The sequence below is a fragment of the Colossoma macropomum genome, unplaced genomic scaffold (assembly GCF_904425465.1).
Source record: "Colossoma macropomum unplaced genomic scaffold, Colossoma_macropomum, whole genome shotgun sequence".
NCBI classification, from domain to species: Eukaryota; Metazoa; Chordata; class Actinopteri; order Characiformes; family Serrasalmidae; genus Colossoma; species Colossoma macropomum.
In genome coordinates, this window is record NW_023495343.1 from 149,151 (window position 1) to 171,828 (window position 22,678).

Genomic DNA, 22,678 nt, shown 5'->3' on the forward strand with positions numbered 1-22,678 from the left:
TATGTTTATAATACTGTTATTACATTATTGTGCTGTTACCTGTGTCTTCTTGTACATTAATTATTGCACTGCCTTTTTCTATCACATGATAGGTCTTATTGCATTTATTTTTTGTATATTTTTAGTTTTATATATGCCTGTAGATTTTTTTTTATATATATTGCTGTTGACAGAAGACAACCTCATATCTCAATTTTTGACGTTTTTCAGTTTTTGACATAATTTGAAAATACACGTTACCCTTTACATTGTATGTAAATTATGTGATCAATGGACTAAAAGAAATTACCTAAAATTATTTGGAAAAAAGTCTGTTTCCATTGACTTACATTAAAAGTATCTTTTACTTCGAAAGATTACCAGAGCAGTTTAGGCATTATTTTTTGTGTGATTGTGTCATATTATGAATCGCTACTGACACATGTAAAAAAAATAAAAAATCTGCCACATCTCACACTGGACAAGCAGTAAAACATATCGATAATCCTTGTTTATGAATGAGCAAACATGCTACCATCTCACTGTTTGCTATTAACATCACAGTTACACTGTTTTATGGCTCTTTGTGTTCTAAGTTATGAGTAAGCCAGAAAAGGGAACTCTACTCATACAGATCTTCCACATAGTCATTGGCGAAGTTGAGAATGTCCCTCAGCGCCATAAGGATGAGAACATCAACATCAGCATCTTGGGTGATCTCTGCATGATAGTTCTTCACAGGGTAGATGCAGTTCAAGGGGATGCCCAGTTTGTTACTGCACTCCTGTACCTGAAGAAAGGAGGTAAACATGTAGCCTTGGCCCTACAGGTATTTTGACATGCCACCCTGTCACGGAACATTACACACTGTATGGTTGCAAACAGTACTGCAAATTTTGTGATGGAAAATATTTACATGTTTAGTTTTTGGTGGGAGAGGGGGAGGCTATGATGTATGTAATAAAACTTAATGAAGACAAATAATTATAATTGGTATTAAAGCAAAGAGGAAAAAGATGTATGAAAGCCTTGGAAAAATACAAGTTAGGAATCTTGGTGTAACTCTAGACTGATTTAACTTCTAAATAGAGTGCTGATACATTACATTTCAAATCAAGCTTTAAGATTATCTAGTGCTGCCTCCTCCAAATTCCACATATGAAACTTAAAAAGAGTGGAGAGGCAGAGTTTTGTTTTTATGCACCAAAGATCTGGAACACATTACTAATAAACATCCATCAGGCTCCTTCTGTCAATGTTTTTATAAAACGGTAAAAAAATAAATTTCTTTACTTGAGCCTTTAACTAGTTTTGTTTTATGGGAATATTACTGTTACTTTAATTTTCTTGTTAGTTGCATTTTTATTGTATATGTTCTTTTTACATTTTTTTGCAACTTAAAAATTGCTAATTTAAATGTTATATCTTTTCAAGTGGAGTCCACACATAGCTTACCTTCTCTTTTATCTTTTTACTCTGATAAACTTTTCTCAGGTCTCGATTGACCAGCTCACAAGCTTCATCCACTTTCGTCATGATAACGACTTGTGGCATACCTACAAAATCAAGTTACAGAAGAAAACAACAACACACAGAAGCTAAGCAATGTACATGCTGACATTTAAGTGACTTAAAAACTGATTGTTTCACAAAAAAGTCAAATAACATTTTTCATTTCTCATTAACCTAAAAAATCAGAAATGTCAGGTTTATTAACCAAACTTACCCATTTGGGCAGCTTTCTGTCGAATTGTCTTCATTTTGTCAATCACCTTGTCACTCATTCTTGCGATGGAGTCTGCAGGAAGAATGCTCACCAGACAGTGGACTTTATGACATGGATGTGGGTATCTGTTGTACTTTGGGCTGTCTGCAGTTATCGGTGACAGAGGATTAAACTAAGCAGACAGAAAATCAAATATTTAGTTTTTTTTATTTATATATAATGTATTAAAATATATGGTCTCACTTTATTTGGATAGTCCACTATAATCACCTATAGATTATCTACAGATGTTCAAATTGTTAACAAACTATATATAGAAACTCAGTTGATTTAAACAGTGGTGGTGTTAGGTTTAGGATTTGGACCAGGGTTAGGTCTAGGACCAGGGTAAGGGTTTGGTTTAGGTTTTGGGTTGAGGTTAAGGTTAGGGTTAGGATTAGAGCAGGTTTAGAGTGCAAGAAAATTATGGTCAATTTAGTAGATGTAACTTGAAAATAAATGTAGTATCTACAAAACATCTAAAGTGGACTATATTAACGCACAATTCAGCATGATAAACTGCAGCCTTAAAACTGAAAATGGGTAAACTGCAAGTCTGGTAGAGCTTAATTTGGGAAAAGGCAGATATCTTTTGCAAAAGATTTGCAACCAAGACCTAAACATAAGAATTAGGGATTCACAATCAAATCTGACTCATCTATTTTGCAGTTTTATGACTTAAATAGTGTGAGCCAGGTAAGTAAGCCAGGTAAGTGTACTTAAGTGCTGCTTTACCAATATATCATAGCATAATTATGCATGACTCAAGTGCAAATAGTCAGCCAACTCTTACATTCAACGTAACACTTTATTTAATACATGTTAGGCAAAACATTTTCATTTATAAGCAAATGCTCATTAATGTTGCAACTTTGGCTAATAGAAAGAACTGAAAGTGTTTTCATGTGTTCATTTAGCCCACAGTATGAGCTTTGGGTTTAAAAAAAACATCCAAAGGTCAATTAGGCTGGAAAGAAATCGGCCCTAATCATAATTTCATATAAAATTCCATTAATTTTACCTATAACGTCCAATAACTTTTGGTGTCTGGAAATGAAAGGACTGTGCATTAAAGAGGTAATTCATTTAGGGCTCATAAAAACCTGTGTAAGCAAGTAGTCCAACAGTTTAAAAACAATGGGCTTCATTCATCAACTGTTCCGAACAATAAATTTCTTCTTAAAACCCACTTATGCAGTTTTTTTGTTTTTTTTATATATATGGGATTTGTTCTTAGGTAAGAACAGAATCTACACACACTCAAGAGCACAAAGGTGAGAGCAATTATGCGATCTTAGAATCGTGAATCTGACGTAGACTTTTTCTTAGGACCTTTCTCAAGAGCAAACTTAAGAAAAAACTTTCAGGTGTAGTTAAAAAGTTTCAGTTTTACCATCTACAGTCCATGACATGAGAATGTCTGTGCTTAAAGGGCAAGGACGAAAACCAATAATGAATTCCCATGACCTTGAATCCCTTAGAGAGCACTACAATAAAAAAAACCCAACAGTAATGAATATAACCTCACAGGCTAGGGAATACTTCAGAAAACCCTTGCCAGTAAATACAGCTCGTCACTACATGGGAAAAGGGAAGGCACAGATCAACAGCCGGAAATTCTCACAATTTTTCTGGACTAAAGCTCATCTAAGATGGACTGACGCAAAGCAGAAATGTGTGCTGTGATCTGTCGAATCCACTTTTTGTACTGTTTTTGGAAAAAAATCGTCATGTTCTCTAGGCCAAGGAGGAAAAGGCCCAACCTGATTGTTACCAGCATAAAGTTCAAAAACATCTTTCATGGTATGAGAGAATGTTAGTGCCAATTGCATGGGACATGCAACTTGTACATGCTGAGAGGTGCATACACATTTTGGAGTAACCATCTAGGTAACATCCCTGAAATGTAGGGACTGTTCAGTAAAAAGCTGGTAAGTCTTATAGGGTTCAGCTTTATTTAAATTTTTTTGAACTCATATATTTAATAATATCCTGCTGAAACATTGCGTCTTTATGATGTGATAAATATGAAAAACACATAACTAGCATGAATTTGACCCCTAGTGTCACAGGTCTATAAAAGAAATAGCTTGTAGTGATATTTACAAAACAGTGGCAAGAGTAGTGTAACCCAGGTACTTAGGGCTAGTGAAACAGCATGAACACATTTTAGCTTTCCAATTTTTCAGTGTATTTTCATTTAACACTAACAAGACATTATTTGTCTTGGCTGGGGATAAGCTGGAAATGTTGATACCCCAACAATTGGTTGTATAAAGTCGTTTGTGTACTTACAGTGTAGCCATCTGAAATACGTCCCTCCAAAACACTGATGATGTCCTCAGTTTGTATTCCTCCTGCATCTTCTGGCTCAAGGCCCATGATGTCGCAGAAAACAAAAGGATAGCGTCCTCCTCCAGACCTCTTCAGTCTGTGAGTTTTGATCTAAGTACAAATTCAAACATACTGAACCTCATTATATAAATGTTGCTATACTAAGAATATTCTATCTACATTTTTAAAGCACTTTCAACAAACCAGCCATTTAGCACATATTAATCAGATGGGGGATGTGCCAATGCATGATTAGGCTACACTGCCTGGGATCAGCTGAATGCCATGAGGAGGGTGCTTAAAAGAAACTAACTGGTAGATTGGCAGGTGAGAAGATGTGGAACAGAGCTCTGTATCACTTCTAGAACCCTGCTACCAATGTGCCTCAAGTTGCCACTCCTTCATTCACAACAGGTGTCTGGCCCAATGTTTTAGTTTCCACTTAGAACTTGTGTGGAATTCAGGCGTGAACACCATTGGAACAGTTAGCAGCAACAAAAATCTCCAGCATAGTGGTTTATGAATTTCTCTCTCTTGACCACAAATCATGGAGATTTCTACATCAACAGAAAGTGACAGGTGGCATGTGTTAAAATGATGTCCACCTAATGCCTAGACCCAAACATTTCACTGAGCACGATAAACCCTCTTCCAGTTTGTCTTCTTCCTGCGGTGCATCCTGGTGCCATCACTTACCCAGGTGAATGGCTGTTCACCTGATAAACAAGAAATCAGGACTCATCATACCAGGCAACCGTCTTCTAGTTTGGACACTCACTTGCCCATTTTTAGATGATTTCATCAGTGGCCAGGGGGCACTCTGACCAGTCTGCAGCTGCACAGTGCGATGTGTGTTGTGACACATTCCTCCTGCAACCATCATTAAAAATGTCTGTGACTTGTACTGCAGTATTCCATCTGTCAGTTTGGACCAGGTGGAATAATCTTTGCTACCCGAATGCGAGGAGCCTTGTGAGCCCAACAATCTGTCACCGGTTTGTGGTTTGTCCCTTCACAGATCACTGTCGGTAGGTTCAGAGATGTTCAGACACAGTGGTCTGGCCATAAGTATTTGGCCCTTGTCAAAATCACTCAAGTCTTCATTCTTGCCCATTTCTCCTGCATGCAACACATCAACTGCGAGACTGTTTACTTACCGTCTAATATATTCCATCCCTTGGAATGCATCATTGTTATTACCTAATCAACATTATTTACTTCATCTGTAAGTGGTTATAATGTTTTATAATGCTCATCAGTACATAAAAATACTTTCATAAGTTCAAACTAAATACTGCTTAATCAATCAAACCTTTAAGAAAGTTCTGGTTAGATGTATTCTAGCCTTTTAGGGCTTGAGGAATGCTAAACTAGGGGTGTCCAGTCTTATCCACAAAGGCCAGTGTGGTTGGAGCTTTCATTCCACCAATGCATGGACACATATGATCAACTTTCTGAAGACTGAGACTGACTGATTAAGCAAATAGCGCCAGGTGTGCTCCTGCGTATTGGATTGAAAACCTGCAGCCACGCCTGCCAACTGCAGATAAGATTGGACACTCAACCTAGATACAGGTAGGAATTAAAGAACTAGATATATACTCCTGAACTCTGCTCTTACAGTATATTGGCCTGCACACCTCTGCTTCACACAGTTCTATTAATGAGTCTGTAACTAAAGTATATTAGGGATCTTGATTTAGTGAACTTTTATATTTGACAATAGATCTAGATTTTGGCTAAAATGATCAACTACAACATTTGAAAGTTAAATCATCTAAAATACACCAACTTTTGTAAATTAATGGGAGATTCTTAAGATCATTGAAAAAAGCTCCGATAGATAGATAGACAGATAGATAGATAGGTAGATAGATAGATAGATCACCCTTATATGATCTAAATTGTTCAATTTCATGTCTTGTGGTTACTTACCATACGGGTAAAGCTTGCTCCAGTTCGTGCTGTTTGTTCCAGAGCACCAATGGCATTACGGCCTAAGAGGATCCTCTGGACAGAATTGATGAAGCATGACTTCCCTGCTCCAGTTGGTCCATGCAGCAAAATTCTGAGGACTTCCAAACTTGGTGTAAAAAAATGCAAGTGATTGTATATCTCAGCACTTTCTCTGAGAAAAAAAAATGGAGTGCAGACAGTAAGCAAACAGGGAACTAAAATTCCAAGACCATTTTTTTGAACAACACTGATTAATCCAAGCTTGTTTCTGTATTACTTATGTTCTTAAATACTTATAATAATAATAATAATAATAAGAAGAAGAAGAAGAAGAAGAAGAAGAAGAATTGCAAGCAGTGATCATCAAGGTACAAGCACCATATTGGCAACTAGGTTCCAACGTGCAATTTCTTTTGTACCTCATACTAATGATTAACTGGTCATGCTAACATGGTGAGGTTAAAATCAAACTGACTGATTGTGATAGTGCACTTGGAACAAAAATATATATGTTTGTAACATTTGGAATCTTTTAATTTTTGGATTTTTAATCCATTATTTTTTCTCTAATTAATCTAAGCAAGAGATGCTAACATTTTATTTAACTAGTGCAAAATTGACTGTTGTAGCAACCTGCTGATGCCAATTCACATCAAATTTAGCCTGCTTCTTCTGACATTTATTCTGTACATGTGGTCCAAATTTGGTTTTAAATGAATAATTCCTAATGTCCAGATGGTGCCCTTTTAGTCAGTAATTAATTCTGTGTTCCAGCTCAAAGGTAGACACTATAAGCTTACACTTTTGTTTGTTTTATTCCTTTATTAATGCATTTGTTCTTTAATTTTGAAAATAGACTAGCCAATTGGTGTCAAAAAATGCAGTGCCTCAAATACAATTTCATCTCCTATATATTTCCATCTTGGCATATAGACTCTTACCTCCATGTCACTGGCCTCCAAGGTACACTTAGTTCTGAGTAATAAAATGAAATTTGTAAATGTTAGTGGAAGTAATTGGCATAACTGATTATTATACAGCAAAGTTTAATCTTACAATATAGTGAGAATCTTAATACAATCATAGTAATAATTACACAGCAATGTACAAACCCAATTCCAAGAAAGTATCGTGTTCCAAAAAAGTTGGGAGAGGAGCATGTTTCCAATGGTGTTACGTCGCCATTCCTTTTAACAACACTTCATAATTGTTCAAGGACTGAAGAAAAAAAAAAAGTCTTCAGCTGCGCAACCATAGGTGGCCACCGTGGTTGTATTTTGAGCTTAATAATGCCCCTCGTGATTTCAGCAGGAGATAGCCCGGCCAATCTTAGACTCACACTCTCAAATGCCGCCATGCTGTTGTAACACTTGCAGAATGTGACTTGGTGTCATGTTGAAGTAAGCATGGACATCCAAAATGTGTGCAAGGTACTAATATCCCCCAAACCATGACAGACCGTGGATTTTGAACTTTACACTGGTAACAGTCTGGATGGTCCTTTCTGCTCCTTCCTTCTTCTTTAGCCCAGAGAACACAATGTCCATTATTTCCATTATTAGTCTGAAAGATTGAATCGTCAGACTACAATTCATGCTTCCACTGTGCATCAGTCCATTTGAGCTTAAACCCACACAAGTCAGCAATATTTCTGGATGCTGTGCATAATACAGTCTCAAATTTGTGAAAGCAGTGACAGATGATGTTTTGCAAAGTATTACCAAGCTCTTGTTTGGATATCCAATATAGAAGCAGATGCAGTGCCATCTGAAGGCATTCAGTTTTTTGGTCTTGCCCTTTAAAACACACAATTTTTTCTGGATTCCTTGAATTTTGTGATGATATTATGCACTGTAGAGAGTGAAGTACCTGAAATCCTTGCAATTATCACTGAGAAATGTGCTTAAACAGATGGATTTTTTGCAAAGTGGTGACCCATCCAAAGTGGCGACCTTGCTTATAAAGAACCAGAATCCCGATGCTGACACATGCAGATGTGGCAGATACATTTTTGGTATTTTTGTGAATATTAGCGCATGAGCTAACCAGCTAGGAATGGTTAGCTGTGATGCAACGATATCCATTCAAAACGAATTGATGAGACAAAACAAACCATGTTTTTAATCTTTCCGGGAGGATTCAGGGGAAAGCTCAGTAAGTCTAACAATACACCTATACCTGTAGTGCACATTCTAACATTATTGTTTTCAGTTGTTGTAGGCAGTGTGTTCATAACCATTTCATGGAATAGGTTTCTATGAGGGGTAGTAAATGCTTCAGACATGTGGTTCATATCATCCTATCACCACTGTGAACAATTCTGTCTCCAACTACTCTGAACTACTTATTTATTTAATTAATTTATTTAATAAATACTTATATATTTATTTTTTTAAAAACTGGAGAGAAAATACACTAGTATGAAGACTTGAGAGACTCACCTGTAGAAGATGTTGCCATTTCTTACCATAACACACGGTAAAACCCAGGTCTAAATTACAAGAGTAAAACATTTTATAAAATTTTACTTCAGTTTTTACATTCAATTCCCAGTGAGATGTTGAAAAGCACACTTTGTTTCCCTTTACTAAAGCAGTGCTTACTTACTTAAAGCTTAAATTAGACACTTCTATGTGGTTTAGTCACTATGTATTAAGCTTTATTTATTATGACTGTTTTAAGTACATAATTATATCCAAAGAGTACAACAATACAACAGCAGAATGTATCATGTATAGAGGTTTAATCTTACCGTGTGGGATGACCACAGGACTGGTTGAGTTCTGTTTGACTGAACCTAGGGCAGTAAAAGTTATGGGAATGTTTAGTGCGTCTGCATAAGGGCTGCCCACTTCTGCTGTATGCTTTCACTTTCTATATGAGTCAAGGGTAATACAGACTTTGTTCTGATATGCATAAAACATCTGAATGAATTTGAAATAAAGAATTTAGTTGACCTATATGTTAACTGTATTTGACTAGTGGCTCTATATGTAACATGCTTATCATATATATGTATTTCAGTGTTAATATGTTTAAGACTAACCTGTGTTTCTGAGAAGTTGAACTTAGGTACTGTAACAGTCATAAAGAAAACAGAGATGTGACCTCATTACTGATTCCAGGAAAGACAGTGAGTAAGCAGCTGGTGATATGATGACACTATTTATATAATTTTGTGCTGATGAATGCATGGTTTCAGCTGTAAGGGTGGGAAAATTCCTATGTTCTATGTGTTGTATTTAAGTATCAATGGAAAAAGAATCCTAATGATAGATCCTGTTGAGGAAAGGTTCTTTCACTTAAGGATCTAAAACATAAACAGGCAGTAAAAACTGAAACAGACAGGTTTGATACACATATTAGTGTAATATAATCCATGTATGTCTTACTTGTACAATATTGTAGAAAAAGCCATCCATGATTATTGCCCAAGTGATTGTTAAGATGTTGCAAGTTGGTTGCCATGGGGTTCAAGGAGGTTTGGGCACCATGCATTTGCCAATATAACACATAAAACAATCCAAGACCATTCCTCCATGCAAAATCTCTCCAGATGCCCATCCATGGGAATGCTCCTCTTCAGCCTTAGTCTACAGGCTTTCAATAGGGTTAAGGTCTAGCTCGAGTCTAATGTTTGATTGAATATTTGAGTCCATATGTTCTACCAAAATTTGCAGGGCCATTTGAAAGAAAAACTTTTCCTATTTCATTTACTCCTATACTTCACACTGGGTATTTATGATAATTGTGGCTTCAAGGTCACAGTAGTAATGCACCACCCAAGGCCCAAGCACTAGGGGGCAGTGAAGTCTAGAGTATTTGCATTTCACTACAGAAGTAGAGTTCTGGTGAAAAAAATAGCATTCCAGTTGCCCTATTGGTGGCTTGCAAAGTGGATAAAACAGGGTACTCTGTGATTTTAAGGGGGATTTCAAACCATAGGTACTGAAAATGTTCACTTAGGAGGAGTTTTAAATAATACTTTTACCATTAATGCAAGAAAGTGTACCCATCAGTCATTTCCAGTGGCATAGTTTGGTTTTGCCTTTTATGTATTTTCTTTATTATTAATTTGTTTTACTACTTAAAATATATTTAAATGAACTAAAAGTTACATATGTTATTACATAACACTATTTCATATGAAACTTTGTCATTTTAATTATAAGCAGCCAATTTCTAACAATGCCTTTATAGGATTTGGTTACAAACACTTTGCCTGATGGCTGAGACATTGTTTTACAATAGTCTAAAGATAAGGTTTTGCCCTACAGTGCATTTTTAAAATCACATGTAGGTCAGAAACATTCATACCGTACCCCTTTAATTTTCCTACTTTCCAGTACAGTATGAATGGACTAAATATTCTGCAGTTCTATGTTGAATCTAGCCTGTTGTATTTTTTTTATTCAGTTGCTAAATTTTCTGTCATGTATTTTACATGCTTGAGGTGAATAAACCTTTTACAGGTAAAAAAAGAAATGCATTTAGCTAATTATTAAAAAAAAAAACAATAATGTTAATGTGAAAAGAAAATAGATAGAACAGAAGTTTTTCATTTTTGCCAGATTATAACAATGAAACATGACAGAAGGTGGTAGGTACCAGTGGGCTGACAAAGAAATGAAAAATTGCCTTTGTTTTTATACTTTACCTTTAAAAAACATAACAAAGATTACCTTATCTTTAATCTTTCTACTGTCATAGACTTTTTCCAAGTCTTGGTTGACAATCTGACATGTTTGATCCACTTTCGTCAACACAATCACTTGTGGTATTTCTACAAAATCAAGATACAGAAGATATAAAAAAGAAATGCAAAGTGAAGCAATGTAGGACTGGTTGAATTAAACATGCTGTAGATGCTTTACAAAGAGTACAATATCAGTCATACATCTCAATGCTTTAAACACAAATACACATTTGACCTTATTGAATTTCATGAAAATGTTCCACATCAACTTCGAGAATCAAAGATGTCAAATAATTAAAGATGTTAAATAATCAAACTTACTCAGCTCTGTGGCTTTCTCTCGAATTGTCATCATTTTGGCAATCACTTTGGGATTCATTATTGAGAGAGCATTTGCGGGAAGAATGCTCACGAGACAGTGAACTTTATCACACAGATCTACGTTTTTATTGTACTTGGCGTCATTCTCAGTTATAGCGCGCAGAGGATGAAACTAAAAGAAAAAGAAAAACAGATATTCTTGCTATGTGATATATATTGTACTAAAAATGAAAAACTTACACCATTATTATCATGATCCTTAAACGCAGTTCATGATAAATGTTATCCAGGCAGCAACCAGGAACATAAACATTTTTATTTACCACAATCAAGTTACAAGTTGCCCATTTATTTTTGGGGCTTGAAATGAATGCCTATGAATCATGATTTACCAAAAATAAATTAAAGCCCATATTTTGCACTTTAAATTCAAAGCCACTGCTTCAGATCTGCTGTGCTAGGGTACAAATACAAAGCAAACAAACAAAAAAAGTGTTACTTTACTGAACTGCTTCTTGCATACAAACAGTCACCATATATACATATACTACAGTTGAAAATAATGAGTAATATTAATATAATAAACTTCATGAATTGTATATAATAAAACTATCCATATATTTCAGACTGTCTGTTATCTTTTTACTTTTAATTAATATTCAGATGTAAATAACACCAAAATAACATCCCACCACTTTTAATGGTGTTATTAAAAGTCAATTGTTCAGTATGATATAACTGTACTTCATTTTATGGAGTCTGTACATGGGGAGTCAGTACTGGGCAGATTTGTATGTATTTTCTTGCAATGTTACTGTTAAGATATCCTGGAATGCTCTAGGGCAAACTACCATTGTATCAACATTACACAATGACACCAAGCTGGGAAAGTGGCTGGCACATTTCATTTGAAAAACATGTCAACCATGGCATCTTTTTTCATACTGTTGCTAACACAATGTTTTTGACCATTCTATGTGCTTGGAGCAGAAAGCTAACTAATTTGTTATGTCAAATTGCACTGAGTGACTAGGGTGTAAGAAGGGGCATTTTATCCACCCAGAGAGTTTGAGACCAATCATGCTCTCTTGATATAGTGTCATTTTGGGATGTTCCCTTACTTCTTTGTGGGGTTGTGGTGGTCTGCATAAATGACATTCTTCTACTCGCCCAACATGTAGGAGGGCAGTGTTATATATGCTTACAAAAAAATCAGCAATACATCAAGGCCAAATATTCCAGTTTCACCAAACCACTATTTTCTTTCTCTGGTAAATAATCAGCTCTGAGGGGGGCACATATGGAGACTTACAAAGAGAAGGCAGCCAGATTGTGGCACAGGCTACAAAACTTAAACTACAAAAAATTCCTTGATATTGTGAAATTTTACTGTTGCACTATTTGCAAATTTAGTGCTTTTGTCTGTCCTCTTACATTCCTCCTGAAAGGCCAGGCTAAGATTCTACGGCAATATCCTGACCCTAATCATCATCATCTGTGGTGGAGGTTGATGCCTCCAAGCTGGGAATTAGGCAGCAAAGGGACAAAGGGACCATCCCAAATTATATCACAGTCACAGAAGTGCATGATCACTTTATAGTGTGTGCTCATAATTCAGTCAGGACTGGTCATCCAGGTATTCCTCATACAACACAGCTTTTTACTGAGAAAATACTGGTGGCTCTTCCTGAAGCAGGATGTTGCAAACTATGTGGTCATTTTTATTATGTGCCACTACAAAAACCCATTGGTCTTTAATGGGTAGGGCTTCAGCACTGTAGCAGCGCCAATCATGTTTCTATTCAAAAGAGGGAGCAAATGCATGTAATTAAATGCAGAGGTGGAACAAGCTTTTTGAGAGCTGGAGAGGTTTCAGCCACCATGCTTAAAACATGGATCCATTGCTACCTTTCATAGTGGAAGTGGATGCTTCTGAAATGGTGGCAGGGGCCATATTTTCTCAACAAAAGGGTCTCCAACATAGCAAAATTATGATTTTGGCAACTAAGAGCTGTTGCCCATAAAACTGGCATTTAGGGAGCAATCTGTCCTTTCACAATACCTACTGATCGCTGGGACCTGGAATATATTTGTTTCATTAAAAGTGTGAATTCAAGGCAAGTCAGTTGGGAAATATATTTTCCATGATATGGTTTTATTATTTACTGACCTGGGTCACCAAATGGTAACATAACACTCTCCAATAATTGTGAGAAAGAAAAACATTGAGAAGGATGGTGCCATCATTAAGCCTTCATGCATTATGGCACGTGTTCAGTAGGGGGGAATGGATGATGACAAAAGATGGGCCATAAAGGAAAAACCTGCTCCTGAAAACTGTCCTAATGATGAAAAAGTACATGCCACAGGTCTGTTGAGATTTTGAAATGGGCCAACACTTTACTAGCCACAGGACATCCTGGCACAGCATGCCCTGCAATGTTACTTATTTACAGCTACACGTAAGGCTCTTCCAATCCCACCCAGACCCTTGTCACACCTTTCTATTAATGATTTTATGGACCTCTCCCCCTTGACAAGGTCACTCGACTATCCTAGTCATCATTGATACATTTTCTGAAGCCTTTCCTAAAGCCTTTCCTTTCTATAGGATCTAGAGAATTATATAGATATTCAGAAAGAGTTATATATAGAAGTTCTTGTTTCTGATTAGAGGCCCTGCTTGACATCTAAGGTGTGGAAAACTTCCATGGACATTGGGTGTTATTGTCAGTCTCACTTCTGGCCACCATCCCCAGACTAATGGGCAAGTCAAGAACCCAAAGCAGAAAATGGAGAGGCTTTGAGACATTTCCATAATAAGCAGAAGGAGTGCATCTGATTTCTCACTTGAGCTAAAATGTACTCAAAATTCCCTTTACCACACATCTGCTGGCACCACAACTTTCCATTGTATATTAGGTTATCAACCAACATTATTTCCCTGGAATTCTACTAGGTCACTATTAGGTCTCATCCAGTTTTCATGTGTCATGATCAGCTTACTCCTTGTCCCTGGGGCGTCATCCCAAGGCAGGAGAATTGTTGCACCTGGAGCTACAAAAAAGGGTTCTGTACCACTGTCAGTCAAAACCAAACAAGGTATTGGCACTCTGACAAATCGTGCCTTTGTTTGTGTTTTTTCTCTGCCCCTTTTGGACTTTTTTGCCTTGGTTTATCATGCTTATCAATGGGGATTGGAGGAGTTGTTTGAAGTTGACTATTGTAGCTACAGCACAATATAGAAAGTAATGTATGGTTTGCAGCATAGAATGGCCAGTAAATGCGTAAAAATTCAGGCTGTTACATTCACTTGAATTTTCTTATTTTGTTATTGATGCATTTATATTTATTTTTAATTTTATAAGTGGTATCCACCAACATCAAAACAAAAAACTTTGATGGATTAATATGCAATATAAAACACACAAAACATGAAAATTACTATTTGCAGGTGTAGAAATGAAATAAAACTTGTTGCTTTGATATTTACCAAATAAAAGTAAGAATAGTGAAACCTGGCTACAGACTAGAACACCAATATTTTACTTTGATTCGATTTCACACTTTGTTTTGATAAAAATGCAAATGGATAACATATTAATTCATATATAAATTAAGTTACAGTTTGTGTGTACTTACAGTGTACTTATCTAATATGTGTCCCTCTAATACTTTGATGATGTCATCAGTTTGTATCCCACCCAGATCCTCTGCCTCAAGTCCCATGATGTCAGTGAAAACAAAAGGATAATGTCCACCTCCACGCTTCTTCAGCTTGTGAGTTTTGATCTAGGTACAAATTAACATACTTCATTATGAAATACAGAGAGGAAAATATTTCTGAAATTTCTTCCACTGATGCTTGCAAGGATGGCAGCATGTACAGTGGTGCTTTATGAACACTTTAGAATTAGAATTTTCTATATTTCTGCATACATTCAAACTAAAGCTTCATCAGATTTTCACATAAGTCCTGAATGTAGATAAATAGAACCAAATTAAACAGATAAGATAAAAATATTAGACTTGGTAATTTATTTATTAAGGAATATGATCCAATATTACATATCTGTGAGTGGCAAAAGTATGTGAGCCTTTAGGATTAGCAGAAAATTGGAAGGCAAAATTAGAGTCAGATGTTTTAAATCAATGGGATGTCAATCAGTGAGTGTGTGACCACCCTGTTTTATTTAAAGAACAGGGATCTATCACAGTCTGATGTTCACAACACATGTTTGTGAAAGGGTATCATGGTGTGAACAAGGGATATTTCTTTGAGGACCACAGAAGAAGAGTTGTTGATGCTCATCAGGCTGGAAAAGGTTACAAAATCATTTCTAAAAAGTTTGGACTCCACCCATCACAGTCAGACAGATTGTGGACAAATGTAGGAAATTCAAGACCAGTGTTGGTCAACCACTCCTGGGGAGAGTAATAAAGATTACACCAAGAGCAAGACATGTAATAGTCCATGAGGTCACAAAAGAACCCACAATAACTTTGAAGCAACCAAAGGCCTGTCTCACAGTGGTTTATGTTTATAAGTCCACCATAAGGAGACCTCTGAACAACAATTATGTGCATGGCAGGGTTGCATGGAGAAAGCCACTGCTCTCCAAAAAAACATTTCTTATTTACAGTTGGCTAAAAGGTCACGTAGACAAGCGCAAAGGCTGTTGGAACAATGTTTTGTGGACAGATGAGAAACAAAATACACATACATTTGCCCTTGACAGATATGTAATATTAGATCATTTTCCTCAATAAATAAATAACCCAGTCTAATATTTTTGTCACGTTTTTGTTTAATTTGGTCTTATCTACTATTAGGACTTCTTTGATAACCAGATGACGTTTTAGGTCAAATTTATTCAGCAATACAGAAAAGGAGTCACAACTTTAAAGCACCACTGTAGGTCAGTTGCAAGTGTGAAATGGCTTTATTTGGGGCAGTCCAACACTCATAATCCACAAAAAAACAAACAAACAAACAAACAAAAAAAAAACAGAAAGACAAACAGGGATGAATCAACATAAGAAAAAGAGGCTCAGAACTCAGGCTAGCAACACAGACTTCATAAACACTAAACCAAACAAAGGGGTTTTTAAGTGGGCAGAGCCAGGGAGAGTCCAAGTAGAGTCACCCCACCACCCCCACCCCCCTCCCTTAAGGGATGCACCACACTGTGCCTGACCTGGACCATGAGGAGGCACAGCCACAACCAACAGAAAGTTCAGAGAGAGGTAATTCATCAACTGGGATAAAAGAAGTGATGGGGCAGGACCAGGAATGTGGAGCAGCTGTCGGGAGCTGTCAGTCGAGCCAACCATAGGCCTGGCACTGAAGAAGCAGCTCTGGGAGCTGGTGCAGGAGCAGCAGTCCTAAAAGTTGGCACTGGAGCAGCTCTGTGAGTGGCGCTGACATCTCAGGGAGCCTCATGTCTCTGTTACCTTTCTGTTTTCTCCCTTTTAGTTACGCTGTAATAACTAGACCTGCCGAAGTTTCTGCTGCACTCTGTTAACACTAAGTTGTGATCAGTCACTCTTTACAGAGCTAACTTTGTGTTTTCTTTTTCTCTTGCCCGAGTTAAACAGGTGCCCATCCTGTGCAGATGTTGCTGTCCTGATGCTGTTGCTTCTTCTGCCTTGATCGGGTGCCCACTGCTCACCAGCCCTCTTGACCAACATGGAGCTTCTCACCATGCAAACCTGCATGAACTGACCTTTCTGATGATACTGCTGCTGCTTCACTTGTTTTGAGCTGTTTCTGTATTTTAATATTTTATACATATGCTATCCGGTGCTTTTGAGTCTTGGAAGGAAGGTTTCTTCCTCTTGCTCTTAGGGAGTTCAGACCCCTTCCCCTGAGTGGATAAATCTGATGAAACATGAAACATGAATTGAAACAGAATTCAAAAAGAACTCAGTTAAAACTTGGTAAAGGTGTTATCTACTATTGTCATCCTATATTCATCAGTATCATGTTGATTTTGTATTTGAAACCTAAACGTTGAGCCAGACCATTTTTTGGGCCTGTGTACTTGACGGAAATGTGCTGGTAATGAACATATGAAGCTCTTAAAAATAAAAGAACAGACAGACAGACATTTCAGGTCATTTTATCATTTAAGATGCATTTAGATCTATCCTATTAGGAATTAAACCTGTTGGATTCCCTTACAGTTACTTACCTCAAGAGTGAAGCTTTTTCCACTTTGTGTTGTTTGTTCCTGAACACCAATGAAATTGCGACCTAAGAGGATCCTCTGAACAGAATTGATGAAGCATGATTTTCCTGCACCAACTGGTCCATACAGCAGAATCCTTAGGACCGCTGAACTTGGTTTCAAACTATCCAAGTTTTCCAATATTACCTCATTTTTCCTAAGAAAGATCAATTGTTAAAGTTAGATAGAGTACTGACATGAAGCAGGAGAGTACTAAAATTAGAAGATCATTTTTGGGTGTTGTCAGGCACAGAGACTAACCCAGACTCCATCTCCCAGAATCCTCTGGGAGATCACATGACTCCTGACCTTTCCTCGCACTCCAATTAGCCACTTTAAAATGACCAGTTTAAATTCTCAGCAGAATCTCCAATTTGGAAGAATTTCATACAAACGGGAGGCAAGCCTTTTTTTCTTAAGGCAAGGTGTTGGGGATATTTTCAAGGATCAAGGTTTACAGTCTTATACAGGATTTAAAAGAATCATATAATCTTCCCGGCCATTCTTACTTTTTATCTTTTATGGTTAAAAAGTGCTTTACAGGCCAATGATGTTCCATGGGACCTTAAGATTAATGGATTATCTGACTGTAAATTCAAAAGTTTCTTCTTTTTACAATAGTTTACTAGCTCACTCATCCCATAAGCTTCCAATGACATTAACACTAACATTTGGAAGTAAGAATTGCCCACAAGTCAGTTAACCTGGGAGTGGATTTAGCAAGGTATTCTTACTAGTAAAAATTTAGCACATTGTTTCATTCACTATAAAGGTATTCTCAAAGGATATATCACCCCCTATACTTTATTGTAAATGCAATGACTTTAATACTCTGTTAGAATTGCGATGCGAAAGGTATTTTTGTGCATGTTTTTTGGCTGTAAACCAGTTGCTAAATTATGGGATTTTGTTCTGCATATGGTGTCAGCTTTAACCTTTAGAACCCTAGAATTTTTGGGATTTTTTGGTATTTAGGGTCAATTACAATTGCAATTATAAAATATTTATATGTGACAGTCACACATGCCATATGTTGTTATTTTCAGGAGACCCTGGGCTACTCAGATATGCCATTGTTTGACATGTAAATGCTATAAAATTTGATATCCTTATTAATTTTGATGGTGATTTATTCTATTGGTTATTAGGAGCAAAAATAAATAATTAGCATAAGGCAGACATGTTTTTTTTATTGATTTTCTGTCCTCTTCATGCTGAGTGCTAAAACTAATATGGAGGCCAAAAAGCAGAGCAATAATATCAGACTTTTAGGTGGTTTTCCAAGCCAAATTACTCACTGATGCGGGTCTGCTGAATGTCCTGATATGTGAATCATGTTTGTACCTCAAACTGTTCTGAAGTTATGAAGGCTAGAAGTGACCTACCATTTTGCCTGCAAATTGCAGACTCTGGGCCCTAAGTGTTAAGTAACAAAACCTTTGTAAAGCAACCCAACTTCTGTCTGTTGAATGATTATTATCTTCTCACACACTCTAAGTCAGCAGAGAGTTTTATCTACAGCTTCAACAACTGCCAAAAAATCATGGTTTGAGCCAGGAAGTTTTCTTAAAAGGATGTGGTTCGTAACTGAACGATTAGTGACTGGACAGATATTTTTGATAGGCTTTCAGCTTTAAACATCTAATAAAATTTAATGAGATCATGGTGTAATTTCAGGTATACGGATGTGTTGACTTGGCATACGTTTGGATGCTTGTGGCTGCTGGGATGCTTCAGAACATGTGCTTCAATGTCTGTAGGTTGACTGCCATATTAGGAATGTATGGTTCATTTTATCCTGTAGTTAGTTTACTCATTTAAGGTAGACCAAGTCCAATGTGAGTTTTATTGGGGAAAAAAAAATCAAATAAAAATTTTTGATCTAAAAAAAAAGAAGATAATTTTTGCATACTGTAGGTTACATTGGTTACTGAATAAATGCATGCAGTCTTGGTTCTCAGTGGCTGCTGATGTCCACTGATTTTTTTCCTATGAGTTCAAAGGAACAGCTCAGCAACAAATCAAAGATACATGATTTTCCAATTACACCAAATGCAACCAGTCAGCTAAGACATGTTTGGTGGCCAAGTTTGGTTTCTATAATTTAGAACTGTAGCTGCAAAGCTAACATTGCTAACAAACACAGGAAGTCAACATTTACCTGGACTGTTCCCATAAATACATGCCCTTCTCTCAACTCACTCAAACTGCATCCTGGTATTAATTGAGATGGCATTTTGCAGTATAACTCAAAAACTTCAGTGTAACTAAAAGAAGTAACAGTAACCATCTAGGATAACCAGAATGACATATTTCTTTCGAGCTAATTATTAGCTTTGATAGCTTGCTGAGTTTCTCATTTTCTCTGCATCGAGACTCGATTCTGATTGTCTGCCTGCTTGAGTCCACCAGGGAGGAAGAAAGGTAGGTAAGTAAGTAAGTAAGTAAAAAAATAAATAAATGAATAAATAAGTGTGGCTGGTATAAGGAGAAGTGAGCCAGGACCTAGATGGCTGTGGGTTCAAACCCCAATCATGTGCTTCTAGAAGATCCCTGTTCACAATACTTCTCATTACAGGTCACAGTTTATGTGCAGACAGAATCCATCTATTCTCTCCTTTCCATGTACATCAGTTTTGTACCAATTAATTTGAATTTCATGCTATCACCATATCCCCATTTGTACACTTTATAAATATTTCGATCTATTGTCCTCCAGGCCCTCTTGGCAACTTCATAGAAGAACTTGATTGCATCCATAGCTCGTTTCTTGAAGACAGCTGCCTTTTGATCCTGCTTGGAGAACTCAATCTCCAGAATGACTGCACTTTGACATTGGTCACCCACCATCTCAGGTCGTATGATTCCACTCACTTGTAGTCACCACATACACAGAGCTGAAACATCATAGTGTTACAGGATGGCAGAGAGGCGGACCCACGTGCACAGAGGAAAACCCATGAGAAAGAGTCATAAATGAATTTATTGAGGTGATGGAGTGCAAATTGAGTGATTGTCCACATTGGGGTTGAGGTAGCTCAGTGCCAGGCTCGAATCGCTGATGTACTGATTGGCGGTCTAAGGAGTTATTGCCATGCCACAGGGAAACACAGGCGAAAACAGGAAAAAGTAAAATAAAAGATAATCAGAAAACAAAAATTACTTTCTCTGTGATTATGAGAGGAAGGTCAACTTTATGTTTAACCTGTTTGCTCTTTGTGGAGCAAACACTTTTTGTATGGCTTGGAGCCGTTTCTTGTTCAAGCCTTTTTTTGGCTTTTAAGTAGTTTTGGGGCAATTTCTCTCTTTTGTTTTTCCAGCCCTCTTTTATTTTCTTTTTTCCTTTCTCCTTTACTTTTTGTTTAAATATCCACCAGGACTAAGTACTGTACCAGTCACCCCTCTACAAAGGTGTGATAAAGCGCTGCTGTTTGCCACAGCCTTAATTAGAGGAGTCCACATGTGTGCCAGTTTGGGCTTAATCAGCCCGAGGGCTTGTGATTCTTCTCACCAGAGTACTCATCTCTACCACCAAATACTTCTTTTCCAGAACTACCTCCAGGCATTCTGCTTGCCCTCTTTACTTCTCCGGACATGCTCTACCATATCATCTCTAAACCTCAAAAACCTTTTCCAGTCTCTGGCTCTCTGACACTTTCAGATCTGACAGTTGATTGCTGCATAATGCTGAGACGTACTGAATGAGATCCATTGTTTTTAACCAGGTATGAAAAGTTGCTCATCTCCTTTGTGTTTAAAAGAGTTTCTCAATTAAAAATATTTTACATAAGAATATGATCATATAATCAATATAAAAATCAATTTTCAAATATGACATATTTGAAGCACAGTGTAAACAAAAAACAAAACTGTAAATACAACAATACTAGATTGCCAAAAGAGTTTTCATAATGATCCAGAAAGTCTGTATCTTATTTTGAGAAACAATATGTTGTATTTTTTATTGTTGTTGTTTGATCATTTATTATCTCATGTCTTTCCTATCTTGCTAATGTTTTATGTATTTCTAATACATTGGTCCATTACTATAATTAATATGTATATATTGAAATTCAGCATATTCAATATATATTAAAAATAGTGAAAACATTTTTCTGTATATTTTCATATCAAATGTCTCAAATAATGTCTCAGTAATTATATCAATAATAACACTTAATACTTGATTTAGTTTTGTTACACAAATATGCTCTTACCCCCGATGGCACTTTCCTCCAAGGCTTATCCAGTTCTGAGTAATAAGATAAAGTTGATTAGTGGAAGCAGTATTAGTATTTACCTTCATTAGTGGTGGTGGTGGTAGTAGTAGTAGTAATAGTATTAGTAATAGTTTTCAACTTTATTGTATATTATACAATAATGTTTGAATGTCAAATGGATTATGTTATGTGACTTTCCCAATACAAGCAGAATAAAATAGAATTTTAAAATACTAGCAATAGGCTTTTTTGCCATGTGTCAGAATGTGAGTGGTTTACTTGAGACTTCATGTAAACAGTGTTGATAGTGATATACTTAAAAAAGTCACACATAGAATGAATTTTTTTGTCATCCTTCATATAAATGAAATTAGCAGTAATGCATTTTTCCTATGTAGAAAAAGTAAGTACACCCTTACATACACCCCTAGGCAAAAATAAATAAATAAAATAGTGAAACATTAAAGCTTTTAATGATCTTAGCAACAGATAAAGTGACATAATATGGGAGGGCTTTTCCCTTTGATTTATTTAAATGTTGAAGATTTGTGTGTAATTTGCAGACAACATTTTTCATTCAACAGTGATTGCTTCAAACAGTTGAAAAACATTGTCATGCTAGTTTGTTTTTTAACATGAGACTAAATATTTTCTCACGTTATATTAATATTATATAATATTATATAATATGATATATGGTTTAAATCTGGACTCTGACCAGGCCAAAACCATCCGTACAAAACACTATATTTTGGGCTTAGCACATGTTTTTGCCCAGGAGTGTATATCACTACTTAAAATGTGTCAATTTGAAATCAGGGGCAACCAATCAGTTGCTATTGATTAATACACCTTCAGAGAATATCTTGGAGGAAACTGTTTTTCGAAACTCTAATATCTGGTCTGGTTTTCTCTTTGTTATTGGTGTTTGTGGTATTCTCATTCCTGGATCAAAATAACTCTCCTTGACCTTCAAAAAGAAAGTTGTAGATGCCAATGAATCTGGGAAAAGGGTTTAAAATGATATCTAAAATACTGGAAATGAATAATTTCACTGTCCAGAACATCATGTACATGAGATTAAAGCCCCTGCCAACTTGTCTATAATAGGCCACTCCAGCAAATTTATGGAAGCCTTTGCTGTCTAAAAAGAACATTGGGGCAAGAGTAAAGTTTG

General features: G+C 36.5%; 1 protein-coding gene across 2 annotated transcripts; it reads right to left on the reverse strand.

Moving 5' to 3' along the window:
* Positions 1-293: 293 nt before the first annotated feature.
* Positions 294-8,867, reverse strand: LOC118801823 (interferon-induced protein 44-like). 2 transcript variants are annotated; one of them, XM_036562196.1, is made up of 8 exons: positions 8,787-8,867; positions 8,476-8,525; positions 6,976-7,009; positions 6,014-6,161; positions 4,040-4,189; positions 1,706-1,877; positions 1,435-1,535; positions 294-769 (listed from the first exon to the last, which is right to left on the reverse strand). In XM_036562196.1, the coding sequence occupies exons 2-8, from the start codon at positions 8,492-8,494 to the stop codon at positions 602-604; spliced, it is 792 nt and encodes a 263-aa protein (XP_036418089.1). In that variant the 5' UTR covers positions 8,495-8,525; positions 8,787-8,867; the 3' UTR covers positions 294-601. The 2 variants fall into 2 exon arrangements, with proteins under 2 accessions (XP_036418089.1, XP_036418087.1); XM_036562194.1 differs by having other exon boundaries at positions 6,014-6,206.
* Between the last annotated feature and the right edge of the window lie 13,811 nt (positions 8,868-22,678).

Coding starts and splice junctions, on each gene's coding strand:
- LOC118801823 (XM_036562194.1), bottom strand. Junction 6,207..6,975: donor TGGAGGCCAGTGACATGGAG/GTAAGAGTCTAT, acceptor TTTTTTTCTCAG/AGAAAGTGCTGAGATATACA. Junction 4,190..6,013: donor GAGCAAGCTTTACCCGTATG/GTAAGTAACCAC, acceptor ATTTGTACTTAG/ATCAAAACTCACAGACTGAA.